This window comes from Amblyomma maculatum, chromosome 10 (genome assembly GCF_055883805.1).
Source record: "Amblyomma maculatum isolate TAMU_Amacu chromosome 10, ASM5588380v1, whole genome shotgun sequence".
Lineage (NCBI taxonomy): Eukaryota > Metazoa > Arthropoda > Arachnida > Ixodida > Ixodidae > Amblyomma > Amblyomma maculatum.
This window is the reverse complement of record NC_139353.1, coordinates 42,979,106-42,993,733: the sequence shown is the minus strand read 5'-3', so window position 1 is coordinate 42,993,733 and position 14,628 is coordinate 42,979,106. Positions and strand designations below refer to the sequence as shown.

Sequence of the window (14,628 nt, the reverse complement as noted above, 5' to 3'; positions counted from 1 at the left end):
CAGGGCAAGTTGCTCTCATTTGTTTTTGAAGTTGTGACGTTTTACTTTAGGAAGTATGCTGAGGTCTTCCCTTAACAGTGTGAAAGTTAGCTTGGTGCATGACTTTATTGAAATCTCCATGCTTTATACAAAGTGTAACATAGCAGGTTTTGTTGAACCATTCGTTAGCAGCTGCAGTGTCTGCCTGTTACCGTATTTACTCGAATGTAACGCGACTACGAATGTAACGCGAGGGGTGACTTTACATGCTGCCCAGTGGGAAAAAAATAAAACCACAAATATAACGCGAGGCTTACAGACGCAAAACAAAGTACCTTTAATGAACATCGTGGCCAACATGTTTGTTCACCTTCATCACTTTCGGACTCAGACTTCTCGGAAACAGAGTCCTCTTTTTCGCTGTCTACCTCCCAGACGATGTAATCCTCTGTGCCATCGAGGTCATTGGATATGCAGCACTTCTTGAACGAACGAATGACCATGTCTTGAGGCAGGCTGTACCACGCGACAGACACCCACTCAGCTATCTGAGAAGCGCACGGTCGCTTGATTCTGCCGGAGGGCGTCAGAGCCTGATCTTCCCGGATCCAGTCGTTGTACAGTTTCCGTACCCTGTCCTTGAACGGTTTATTCAGACAGACGTCCAGTGGCTGCAGCACAGAGGTCATGCCTCCGGGAATAACTACAAGGTGAGTTTTTGTATTCTCCAGCCTCTTGTTCACATCAGGAGTCAGGTGTCCGCGAAATGAATCCAACACCAGGATTGATGCTGGGTGAAGAAGCGCGCCTGGTCGACGGCACCACACGGTTTTAATCCAGTCGAGTACCAGCGATGCCTCCATCCACCCCTTCTCATGGCAGCGGACGATAACATTCCTCGGGAACACCTCCTTCGGCATAGTCTTGCGCCGAAAAATTATGTATGGTGGCAGCTTGTGGCCATCTGCTAGGCACGCCAGCATCACCGTCAACCTCGTTTTTTCGTTTCCAGTGGTCCTAATACGGACTTCTGGGGCACCTACACTGTGAACAGTTGTGGCCATCAGCATGTCCAGATACACCGCAGTCTGGTCGGCGTTACCAATATGCCCCAATGGCATATTCGACGAACGGCGCAAGTTGATCACATAGCGCTGAAATTCCTGCAGCTTTTCTTCAAAGTCTCCCGGTAACTTCTGCCGTATCGATGTTGTTCGCCGCAGAGAAAATCCATTCCTTCTCATGAACCGTTGGGCCCACCCACGAGATGCCCTGAACTTCTCCGAGGGTATACCCATCTCCCGAGCAATGTCTCTAGCCTTCCAACGGATCAGCTCGACATTGACTCCTATGAGACGGTTGCGCTGCTCGATAACAAAGTCCGCCACTTTTTTTTCCAGCTCGACGTGATGGCCATGGCGAGGCCCACGAAATCCTTTGTGGTCTGGCTCACATTTAAAAAGCCCCTCCCGTTGCAGCCGCCACCCGCGGATGGTTGACTCGTTGAGATCAAGTCTTCGAGCTGCAGCAGAATTCCCGAGCTCTTCAGCTAACAAGATCGCGTTTCTCTTAAAACGAGCGTCGTACTGAGCACGACGCGTTGCCATCGTGTGCACTGAATCAACACCGCGAAAGACGCCACAAGAACACCACGCGTTGAGCGCAAGATTGCAACGAACACAAAGAACGGTTTGGCTTTGGATGGATGGGGATTTGGCCTAATTTGGCTTCCGTGGTACCCATGTTGCCAACATAAGATAGCAAAACTGCGGAAACCGAAACCGAGCTGATAGCTTCGAAATGGCTGCACCGCGGCTCTGCTTTAGGCCATTCGAAGAGCAGTATTCGATTATAACGCGAGGGTAGACTTTAAGCGGAATAAATCTTGGAAAAAACTCGCGTTACATTCGAGTAAATACGGTAATGGAGGCAGAATGTGAAGTTCCACTGTGACATCCCCCATAGCTTGAGCCGCTTTCATTCATTACGCACCGTATGTCAACAAAAAAAAATTTTAACCTTTCTGACAGGCAATCCACTGTAGCTGTTTTAAGCTCCATAGGGGGGTGAGCAGCAAGTGGCCCAGATATTGTGGAAACTTCAGAAAGCGAAGAGGTCTAGCAGTGTGTATTGAGTTTCTTTGTAGCCAGGGAGTCTGAGGAGGAGAATTTGCAAAGTGTGGATGGAGTGGCTTTCTGTGACACACACCACCACAAGACTGGCCACATAAATGCACCCCTTCATAGTGTTGCTTACATGACATTTTTGTGCAGTGTTAGTAATCAATTTGTGAACAAGGCGCTGTAGTATATGGTGCATGCAGCATATTATGCAGTGCATGTAGCCAGAGCTGTGGACTGATGCAGTACTCCCGCTGTGCCAGCCTGTCAATTGAGCATGCGAGCCACGCCACTTGGATCTCCCAAATTCTCCTCTTCAAACTTACTGGCTACAAAGAAACTTTACACTGCTACACCTCCTCACTTTCTGACGTTTTTGCTGTATCTAGACCACTTGCTGCTCACCCCCCCTACGACGTGCTGTTTCAAAACAATAGTGCTAAATGCCCTGTTCTCTAGAAAATCTGGCAAGGGTGGCTTTATTGGTCTTATTGGTATTATGGCTTAGACATTGTGACTCTGGGTAGTAGTTGGCAGGTGACATGGCTGGTTATTGAATAGATGGTGGTATGTATGACAATACTACGAGACAGAATAACATGGCTGAGTAAGCATAAGCTGCCAACTCAAACAACACCTTTTAGGTGGGTGCGTGAGATGGAAACTGAACCAACCACGCTCTTGGGTCCTTATTCAGACATGCTATCCCCTAGACCAGGAAAGCATGTTCATATACAGCTTGGCAAAGTTTTATGATTAAGTTAGGCACACCAAGATGCAGTTAATATCCATCTGTGTTTTAGGCTAATGAGAGAAATCAAGCTGTACACCACCACATGTTTTCTCTAAAGCAGATTTTGTACTTGTTCACAGTTTGACAATGAAGATCCACACTTCCCTTGCCAATGCTGTAGCTGCTGGTGAGGCTCAGTTGTGGCACCTTTGCGCCATTTTTCTCAGAAGATGACTGTTTCTGAGCACAGGAGTTCAGTGGTTATTGTCTTTCTGCTTTACAAAAAAGGGCTTCATTCTCTGAATCGGAGCAAAAGCAGTATTCTCCATCGTCATCAGCTGGGCTCTACATGGCTGGCGATGATGATTAACCCGGTCCGGTTCTAGCTGCATCCACTTGATCCCCCAAACTTCCTAACCTCATCTATCTGCCAGACTTTCTGCAACCTCCTGCTACGTTTGCTTACCGTTGGAATCCAATTGGTAATCCTTGCGAGTCCTGCCTGTGCCTATGTCTTCTTCTTGATTTCAACTAGAATGTCATTAGCTTGCATTTATTCCGTGACCAATTCTTCCTGCTTCCTGTCTCCTAATGCTACGTTTCTCAATTTCTGTTCCATAGCCCACTGCATTGTTCAGAGTTTCGGTAGAGCCCCTTTTGTTAGCCTCCATGTTTCTGATCTATAGGTGAGTACTGATAAGATAAAGCAGTTTTGTGCTCTCCTCTGCAGGGATGCTGGTAAGCCGTTATTCGTGATCTGATAGTACTTGCAAAATGTGCTCCATCACAGCCTTTTTCTCCTAGTTATTTCACTTTCTTGGTCCGGATCTGCGGTTACTAACCTGTCCTAAGTAGATATAATCGCCTACCACTACCAGTGCTTAGCTACCTAATGCAAACTGCTGTTCTTTCGGAGTCTGTTGAACATTAGCTTATTCTTCTACATATTGATTTTAATGTCTACTGCTTATCTTTGCCTGTCTAGATCATTAATCCTTCTTTGCCATTTCTTTCCAGAGTTACTTAGCAGGCCAATGTTATCAGCGAATCACTGAGTGGTGAGGTACTCTCTGTCTGCCCTTGCTTCTAACTGTTTCCATTCCAAGTCTCTGAATACTTCCTTTAAGCAAGCAGTAAATAGTACTGGAGAGATCGTGTCTTTTTGCCTAACACCCTACCTTATGGGAATTTTATTGCTTTCTTTATGGAGGACTGTGCTGTGCCGCCACTATAGATATCTTCCAGTTTTTACACATATAGCTCATCTACGTCCCGATATAGCAATAAATGCATTACTGCTTAGGCTTCTTCTGAGTCGAATACTTTTTCGTAATCTATGAATGCTACGAGGTGTGATACAAAAAAAAAACAAGACTGGTCCAATAAATTAATATACTTAGAGAATCGGTTCTCTGTGACGTTACCACCTTCAAAGTAGTCGCCTTCAGCATTCACACACTTCTGCATTCGGTGTTGCCACTGCTGGTAACAGTTCTAGAACGAGGTTCTTGGAAGGCTCTTCAGGAGATTCTCCGTTTTTGCCTGAACCTCTTAAACTGAGGTAAAATGGGTTCCCTTTAAGCAAGTTTTAACTTTAGGAAATAAAAAAAAAAAGTCTCATGGAGCCAAATCAGGTGATTAAAGAGGATGCTCCATCCAATGAAATCCTGCCCAACCCTTTGGTTGACTACAGTCTAAGGTTGCCCTGATTCTCTTATCTAGTACCTTAATACACTGTATGTAACGGGTTGTAAACTGACTTGTCATATTTTTTTTTTTACAAGTGCCTGATGTCCTCATTTCTTATGGGTAAAGATAACTTCACCATTAGTAGAAGTTCTTTTCCCTTTTTCTTTTCTTCTTGATTGGCGTTGAGCACGAAGGATGACGGCAAAGACTTAAACATTGACAACTGAAAAAATTTATAAATGTGAATAGCATGATTAGAGTGAAGACGCACAACATTTGGGATTTTGACGAGAACCCTTAGATTCTCAACAACATCTCTTCTTAATCCCTTGGCTCATCATCGATTCGGCAAGGCCTGCCCATGATCTTGACGCAGCCATAGCCTGTTGCTGCGTATATAGGTGGCCCCACCGTTCTTCTAGTGGATCCCAAATAACCTGGTAATACACAAAGCAAGAAAAGCACATTAAATAGCATGCGATGCTGGTATCACGTGACCATACAAAATGCCAAAGCAAGAAAGAAAGGAACACTAAAACGCATACGTGCAAAGACCTCACACGATATAATGAAACATAACTATAATGCAAAGCACAAACAAACTTGGTCGACAGTGCCTACCCTCTGCACCTCATCGTGGCGTGGGCAAACAGAGGCTGAAGTATACACGTAAAAGCAGAATAGTCTTCTTCCCTCCGTTTTCTATGAACGATGTTTCCCGACCGATACTGAAATGCATCGAGAGCGAAACAATCTTCACGCCGCCATTTAGACCTGTCAGCTCAGGCCAATAGCTGGTGAAGATTTATACGTTCCTTGCTGAGCACATTACTTATAAGATGGCAGTGCAACCTTAAAAAAATACAACACGGAAAGGGACGGTCACTCGGGAAGCGCGATGTTTACATACAAGCGGTCCCGTGTTTCTGGCTTTGTTTGCACGAGCCAGGGGTGCCGTTTCTAATGCACTGCCTCCGTGAGATACGTATTCTCAATCGGCCAGTAATGTGGGTTTTCGGCGAATGGGGATGGGAGGAACTGCAGGCACGAGACTGTTCTCGTCAAGTCCATGTTAAACCTACGAGTACGTACTCTTGACAGGACCGAGTTCGCGCTTCTATTGCAATATATATCTCGCGTCGTAATTATGCCCAGCCCCTCAGCGCAAGCTCTCAACAACACCACCACGATGACACACAGCTTGCAGGCCAACGGGAACACGTGTTTCGCCCTCTACGGGCTGATCTTGAGCTCGGTGACTCTACACCATTCTTTTAAGATTTTGGTACACTCAGGGTCATAAGGCATTGCGTATAAAGGGTAACCAGTTTTTCTAGCACAATTTCTTCGTCTTTCAACACATCTCTTCCCCAGCTGCTTTCTCTCTTTTAATTGTAATAATTTTTTAATTAATTCTTTGTTACCAGCCCAGCGTTTGTTTGCTTTGCATCGTTGTTATACTCATTACCGTGCTGGTTACTTTGGCTACTGTACAGATCAGCGTAGAACTCCTCAGCTATTTTGACTATCTTACTTTAATCGTAAATGGCGTTGCCCACCTTGTCTCTCAGTGCAATGTGCATACATCTCATTTTTGCCTATGTCTAGTTTCCCGTTTTAAGCAACCGCCGTTCTTTAGAGAATGTTCAATTTCTTCCAGGTTATACTTCCTTATGTTGGACAATTACGCTTATTGATTTAGATTTGATAGCTCTGCCAGTTCTGTCCTGTCTGTTGGTTTGGAGGCTATGCTGTTTTAGCGTTTTTAATTAGATATTTTGTTTCCTTAGATAGTTTACTGGTATCCTGTCTAGCTATCCTGTTGCCTACTTCTACTATGCACTCAGTAATGATATCTCTGAAATTATTGTTCATTTATTCTACACTATGTTCGTCTTCGTCAGTTGGACCTGGATATCTGTTCTGCAGCAATATTCTGAATTCGCCTACTTTTCCCCTTGACCAGTAATTGGTTGATAGGCTTCTTCCCTACTAGTTTATTCTGTTTCCTCTTTAAATTCAGACTAATTCGAGACCTGATTGTGCTGTGGTCACTGCATCGTTACATCTTTCCAATGACCACCATATTCAGCATAATAGATGGATTAGAGCACATTATGAAATCTGTTTCAGTCTTAATCCCCTCCACCTTCGGTTCTTCGGTTTGTTGAAGGAGGGTTTCATGATTCGTGAAGTTTTGCATTGTGCAAACACTATTGATAACTCTTCACTGCTATTTCCAGGGTGTATGGCATAATCCCCATTGTGTGATCTCCATATATGTTTTTTTTTCTACCTTGGCATTGAAATCACCCTTTAGTACACTATACTGTGTTTTTACTTTACCCTTTGCCGATTCTATGCCTTCGTGAAGGCTTTCAACTGTGTGATCCTCATGACTAGATGTAGGCACATAGGCCTGTACAGCTTTCGATTTATACTGCTTATGAAGCTTATTTAGATATCGGTCACCCTTTCGTTAATGCTGTAGAACTCCTCTATATTTCCAGATTATTAACCATTAAACCTACACCTAGTTCTTTTCTCTCCAATAACTCATGATAGCATAGAACACAGTATGTGTCCACCCTTTAGAACAGCATATGCTTCTTTTGTCCCTCAAACCTCACTATGTCCCATGGCATCCCATGTAATCCCCGCTAGTTTCTCGAACAGAGCTACTAGACTAGCCTCGCTGAATAAATGTCTAATGTTAAGCGTTGCCAGGTTTAGTTTCCAGGGGTTACTTGTCTGGAGCCAGAGATCCTTCGCACCCTCCGCTGTGTCACAGGTGTGACCGCAACCGTGGTCAGCAGCTTTGCAGTCGCTGGGAACTGGGGGCTACTAGTTGGTATCTATTCATATAAAAATTGGTGGCCAATTACTAACAACAGGGTGGTTGACTCTTGTTGGGATGAGGGAGTTAATTTCCATCTGTCGTCACTGGGATCAAGATGCACGCCCTAGACCTATGTGTGTAGTGATGAATATACTGAAGTTTCTTTTCAAAATCTGGTAGAAAATTATGTGACACCAGGATTTGAAGCACGGTCCTTTTGAATGCGAGGAGGATGCTGTACCTCTACACCATCATCCTTCCATGACAGCTGCTTTTTGATAGAGGTGAAAAGCAAGGCGCCCGTGTCCTTTGTAATGTCAGTGCACGTTAAAGAACCTCAGGTGTTTGAAACTTCCGGAGTCCTCCTCTACGGCATCTCTCACAGCCTGAGTCACTTTGGGACATTAAACCCCATAAACCAAACCGAACCATTGCTGCTGCTAGTATTCTCTGCTTATTTTTTCTGCCTTACTACGTTGGTTCACTGGTTAGGCTCTTGGCTGCTAAACCTGATGATGCGGGTTCAGTCCCAGCCGCAGTGATCGTGTTTTGATAAAAATGAAATACAAGGTACCCATGTAATGTGTGATTCAGCACATGTTAAGGATCCCCTGGTTGTGGAAATTATTTCAGAGCCTTTTGCTGTGGCATCCCTCATAGCCCGTGTTGCTTTTGGAAGTTAAACCCCATATACTTTACTATACTTCTCACTGGATCTTCTTTTTCATTAGCGTAGGGCATCAGTTCAGATAATTCTCTCGAATAATCCCGGTAGCTCAAAGTTTGAGTTTGTGGTTGAAGTGCTCATATTTTTGTGGACAACCTTTTTATAGTGCTTTTCAAGCAAAACCTGCCTAATTGTTACGAAGACCTAAAACAAATTTTTCACATATTTTTTCATGCTTCGAAGCCTTTCAGATTCACCAAAGAAAAACCTAAGAAGGCCAAATCTGACCCCTTAATCTCAGGTGATTTCTCCTCCTAAACCACATTTGCTGGTGCTATGAACCGAGCTCACAAAATCAGCTTCTATTCATTTCCTCTCATTTGAAGCTGATGAATTAAGGTACTGTCAACGCTATTGGGAAAAACGCCGTCGACAGGTTCTGCCAACATGAAATCTGCTGTGACTGTATCTAGTAGTAGTAAGTGGTTTTATTATTGTAGAAAAATTAAAAATAATAAAGGAAGGAAAAGATTTTTTGCCTGCCCCGGTATCAGCTATCGAAAAGAGCTGAAGCACCTGAACTGGGGCAGCGGAAATAAAGGGATAGCAAGGAGACAGGTAGGAGAAATCAAAGAGGTGAGCGACAGGGAGAAAGGACAGTTTAGGTTAAACGGTAAAGGAGTATAACACAATATTGTACATTCCGCAGTGTCCCCGGGGGAGGGGGGCAGAGAACCGGTGGCTGGCGCTGGCCGCACCCGCAGAGAGAGGAGTGCAGCGGAAAATAAACACGTCAGCCACGCGCGTGCTAGTGGTTGGAATCAGTAGGTTACCTTACCCATTTGCTGTGATATATTATGGATTAGTTACTGGCACAACTTTGAAGGAACCCTGCTGTCAAGGCAAATGACCATTCAAAGCTAAAGACAGTGATAATGTCCTATATCCTACAGTTCTGGCATACGCTAAAGAAGAGTGCCAGTAAAGCAGGATTGTATGTAGTATTTTGTCCTCAAACAAACTTGAACAACTTGGCATCACAATATCACATAACCATGGACCTAAAAGTCAAAACTGAAAAACATCGGGGAGCATGCAACTGGTAAAATGAGAAACAGGCTGGAGCATGTTCTAGCAGCTGCAGTAGTTCCTGCATCATTTTGCAGATTCTCATCACTAAGTTTGGACATGAGTCGAGCAGCTCCATTTAGCATGGATCCACAGAACATGATGAGTTTAAGTGTCTGCGGCTACAGCAAGTACAGACTCGTTTCCAAGTACTTTTACAGCCACAGCAACTCCACCCAAGCTAGCAGAAAGGCCAGGAAGATACATGTAAAGATGAACAGGGCAAAAATGTGTGCTCAGCACATAATTATATGAGTGCGAATAAAGATATGTTGACCATGACAGTATTGTACATATATGCGGTGAAGGGACCAATGCAGACTCAGAAACATTTAGCATTTTGGCTCCCCGCTCATAAATATTTTGGGCATGACAGACTCTCAAGAAATAGTGGAGAGCTTGTTGATGCTTCTAATCAAGTGAACTGCTATTCATTTCTTCACATCCTTTGTGTCCACGACAAAATATCACAGTTTATATCAGAATTTCATCATCACGTATTGCGTTAAACACCTCATTGGAGGCATTCCAAAAATTTAGACTTAGCTGCCTCTCCTTAGTGTCGTTAGTTGAGGTAGACCAGCTTTAATTTGGCTGGCTTTTCTGCCAGAGGGAGCACTGAACCTTTCCTTCTTTTGGTGTGTGGCCTTGCACCCTGAAGATTTCCCTCACATCCATTGCATATTAATTGCATGGCTGTCATGCGCAAAAGCAGAGAGTCCATGCAATTTGAGGAAACTGCATGCCAGCATTTACTGTTATTTTTTGTCTATATTTTAGTCACAACATAGAATCATGGCAGCTGTCCTTACATACACCCGTGACCATTTACCATATCAGTCGTACTGTTCTTGTCTGTGTTCTCATCAATATCTGCATTAAGGTCAGGAGGAATGATAAGAACGACGACTTCAACAGGCACATCCGGGGTGACAGCTGTCGCAGCTCTCGAGACCCTCAAAAAACAAAGTAAAATATTGAGTTCCATTCTGGGGCAACCTGTGACAAGAAGCACGTGCTCATGTGAAGGCTCCATTATGCTATGCAAAGTGCACTAATATCTTTCCAGAGCAAAATAAATTATTGTAGCTGCTTCCTTCACTTGGCAGGGATGATTTGGATTCTGATGAAACTGAGTCTTTGCCTTTTTTTTACTTTTTACTTTATACAGCATAAAACTGCAGACACAAAATTGCATTAAGTAAAAAATTTAGCGCAAAAATAGAACACAAAGGACAAAGAAGAACACATAAGTCGTTTGACAAGCACTTGTCAAACGACTTATGTGTTCTTCTTTGTCCTTTGTGTTCTATTTTCGCGCTAAATTTTTTACTTAATGGATCACCAACTAGCCCAGCAACATGCTCTCCTCAACAGAAATGTACTAATACAAATTGAGTTTGTAAATGGTGTGCCATTGTCTAAGATTTCAGTGACTCTTAGAATGGAAGGAAAGAGTTTTGAGCCAATATTTCACACAAAGGGTGTCTTGCATTTTTTACACTTGGTGTAAAAAATTCAGACTGACAAGTAAGCATATTGGCTTATGAATTTTTTATTCCTGAATATTGCTTACCTTGTGAAGTACATTGGATACTTATGGGTTAGTGGAAGGTCTTGCCTCTCCCAATAAACTCAACTTAATTAATTAGAATGTGATGACATGAGGCCACTTCTATGTGTGAAGGTAGGCTGATTGGAAAGATTGCCATCCTGTTATGCTCGTTGCATAGAACACTTTCTTTTTGCAAGGACCGTGAACCACCATGTGAAATAAGATGAATTTACTGCATGTTGCTTTCTGTCTTCTGTCTTTATGATGCTTATCTCCATCACGATGTGCGAGGTACATAAGAACTCTTCTTAAGAACTGGCAGAGATGCTGGGGCTTATGAAGTGATCAATAGTCGGGCTGTTTCACCATCCCTGTTGTAATGAAACACAACTGTGGAAGTTCTACTACTTTGTTTATTTCTCATCTTGGGGCTCAATCTCATATCCTCTTGTACTTTTTTTTTAGCTCAGTGCTCTGCGAGTCACTGAATTTGAAATCCTGATGAGTGTTCGTGTTTACAGACAACTGGGGCATTTATTGCACAGTGTTGTTGTTCTCGAAAATTGAAATGTGAAAAGAATGGTGTGCAGGAACAAATTACTGCATATCATAGCATTGTTTTTTAGCTACTGGTTGTTATTGAAAGAATGCATTGATTGTCTACACCTCTGCTCACCCTGTGGGCTTGTTTTTGTCCATCAGTACACACCAACAGAAAGCTCTTAAAAACTGTACCTGAAAAAACTTTAGGTCTCATCAGTCGAGCAGCAGGTAGGAGCTGAAAAGCGATGCATACATTGTACAGTGGCATATCCAGTATCAAGTCTAGCCAAGTCTTCATGGCATGACTAGATGCTTGGCCACTGAGGGCTCTGAACTGGCAGACAATGGTCTGCTTGAACTTGACCTTCATCATTTGGTTGTTGTTACGGGTGGTAGCGAGAAGTGAAAGGTGTCCATAAAGATCATTTTACTAAGAACACTCGCTGTCTACTTTTGGAGCAAAACACTGCAACATGCATGTCTTCCTACAGTAGTACAGTGGGCTAGTCCAGATGTAGCACGGAGTGGACTGAAACTTCTTGAGCACAGAAGCCAGTAGTAGATTCCTGCTCACTAAATGAACTGAGATGCTTTGCTTGCATTTAAACATCGCTCACATGGTTCTACTTTTTTTAACAGTGATATTGTTACTACCAAAACAAAACTTGAGCACTTATTGTCACCTGTGGTAACAATAGTTGTTGCTGCCTGCATGGGGCGGATCAGCGACAAAGAAGAAGAAGAGGAAGATTGTGCGGAGTGTGCGTGGAATCGCTGCCACCGCTTTGCCTGGCTCTAGCTCCTGTTTCTGCTGCTTACGTCTGCGCCCCGGCCCTGTCCTTGACCCTGTCCTTCTGGACTGCCGTCTCAGGTTACCGAAAGAACCTGTGACATTCTGGTGGAGGTGCAGGGTATATGCAGCAAACCCCCTCAATACCTCCTGCTCTGAGTCCGCTCCCAAGTCTCGGCCGCCGCATTTCGACATGGAGGCCGAGATATGTGCCAGCCGGCAGCTTCAAGACCTTGTTCCCGAATTCGGTCTATTGCCGAACCCTAGCAACAGTGGTTCACCACAACTTAGAATACCACGACCCAATGTCAGCAGACAGGCTCTTTTCTCACACCATCCGTGGTCTATCTACCGATGACTCCTCGTACGACTGCTACATTCCATGGGGACGCCTCTGAAGATCTAGAGGATTGGCTGGAGTTGTACGAACGTGTGGCTTGCCACAGTGGCTGGTCTCCCGAACATTGTCTACAGATTTTGTATTTTTGCTTTGACTGTACTGCTTGTCACTGGTTCAAAAACCACAAGGCCACCCTTCCTGGGACGTCTGTAAGGACAAGCTACAAAGGACTTTCATCAATCAATATTGGCGACAGCGAGCAGAGGACCTTTTGCAATCTAGAGTCCAGCACCTGATGAGACAGTGACAAGTTTTGTTCAAGACCTACCTGCACAGCCCCGTACACCTGCGTATGATCTTCGTCCACAGCAGCAACATTGTTACCATGGGTGACAATATAATAAAGTTTTATTCAGTGAACTGTACATATACACTGTGGCTTATATAGCATGCATACAGAAACTGTCTGAATGTGCACAGGTACGTATACAGTGGCAGTAAAAATATTTTTCTAAAGCATCTTAGTTGCTGTAGAGAAAATATTTCCATTTGAAATTTCTTCATTTGTGTGTTTGCACAGTTTCTCATGAAATCCTGCATCCCGGTGCTTCCGATAGGTATATGCTTTCAGCTAACTCGCAGTTGCTGTCCTTTTTCTTCTTCAAATGTTTGTTCCTTGCATTTTGCTGCTTTCACATACGTCATGATCGGCTTGCTTTCTCCTATTGCGTATGGCTTTCCTCCTCATATTTGGTGTACTCTACCTCGGATAGCCCTTCTTCTCATGCCTTTGCACCACTGTGTTGTGTCTTTGCATGCCCGTTGGGAGCAGAAGTGGCTCAGGAGATGCGTTGCTTGAGGCGTTGCCTCAAGGAGCTGGAGTCGCGTCTTCCCAGCCAGATGGCCATGTCATCATCGTGGACGCAGGCTGAAGTCCAGGAGAGGCTGCACGCCCAGCAGGTCAGCCCAGCTCCGCCCTTTTTTGTTCCTCCAATTCCCTTTCAGGGCAACGGTGACCCGAGCTACCTTTTACAAAATGGAGCAGGCTCTTCGCCATACCAGCATGATTCTCATCGCAATTTAATAGGATAAGGTCTGCAAAATTTGAAAAGAAATACTGGATCTGTATGTCATCTAACAGTGCCCTGCAAAATTCAGTGCAAAGCATCCTGCTGCAGGCCCGCTTGTGCGGTTTGAAGGCACTTATACACACTTTTGGACTGCTGCAGTCAGCTTTTGTGTGGGGCACGCGTCCCAAGCTGAGCATCGTGATCTCCTTGTGCCAGGCATGAACCTACCTATTATTCAGTACTGTCCATTGCTTGCACATTATGACATGGAATGGAACATTGATAAAACTACAAAAGATTAAACCGCTCTGTTGAGGCTTTGTTCCAGAGAATAGCCGCAGTTACAATTATAGATTTTCATTTCATTCAGAATAAGAATAAAGGTTTTGTAGGCTTTGTTAAAACTTCAAGTTGGGCTAGTTGGTAATTTCTTGTTGGAATCATTTTGTAGCGGTAAAAACACGGACACAAAGAACACGAAACACAAGGGACCCCCGCAGGCTGTTATGCAGAAAGATTACATGATGATAATTTCTAAAATGTGCTCACCGTTGTTTGGCCAGAGCACCCAAGAGTTGGATATGCTTGGTTTATTAGTCACGAGGAGCCTGAAGGCTGCGCAGTTCTTCAAAGTAATTATAAGACTGTAATGTGCACTGATCATTATTTAGCTGTTTGATGGTTTTTGCGGGTACTAAAAAGTTGCTACTAAACATTGAGAAAGCAGGAGTACTCCCGACATCGACAGAATAGCACCAGTTAGACAGTATGTTTCTCATGAATCGTGTTGCCTCGGTTCCTTTATTTCCTTCCTTTAATAAAACATAGCCGTATCCCAGCCTCACTTCTTTCGTCTGTGTACACATGACATTGACGCTACCACATGGGAATGGCAGCGACATCGACTCTGGCAATGGTGACGATAGAGCGGCGAAGGTTTTCCTTGACCGTAAAACGCGTCAAGCTGAAAGTTGCGTGGTCCTGTAAAGCGTGCTTTTCCACATCGCGAGGCATGCTGCGGGGAAGCCAGCCGCGTTCCTTCAGTGCGCAGCAGTCGTTTTTCGTTGTTGCGCGTTGGAACTGACGCGTGCTCCGGAAGCGTCGTTGTCCAACGTTCCGGCAGTGTTCCATCGTCATGGAAGCGCAACAGTAATTTTTGGTAGGAGCCGGTGTAG

The 14,628-nt window shown here is 44.2% G+C and overlaps 1 protein-coding gene across 1 annotated transcript in view; it reads left to right on the top strand.

Annotated features, from left to right (window-relative positions):
* Positions 1-14,628, top strand: part of klar (klarsicht) — a 238,285-nt gene that overhangs the window by 20,222 nt on the left and 203,435 nt on the right. Inside the window, exon 6 of the mRNA XM_084582611.1 lies at positions 13,216-13,343. Within this exon, the coding sequence (XP_084438737.1) occupies positions 13,216-13,343 (128 nt within the window). The remainder of the gene's footprint in view (positions 1-13,215; positions 13,344-14,628) is intronic.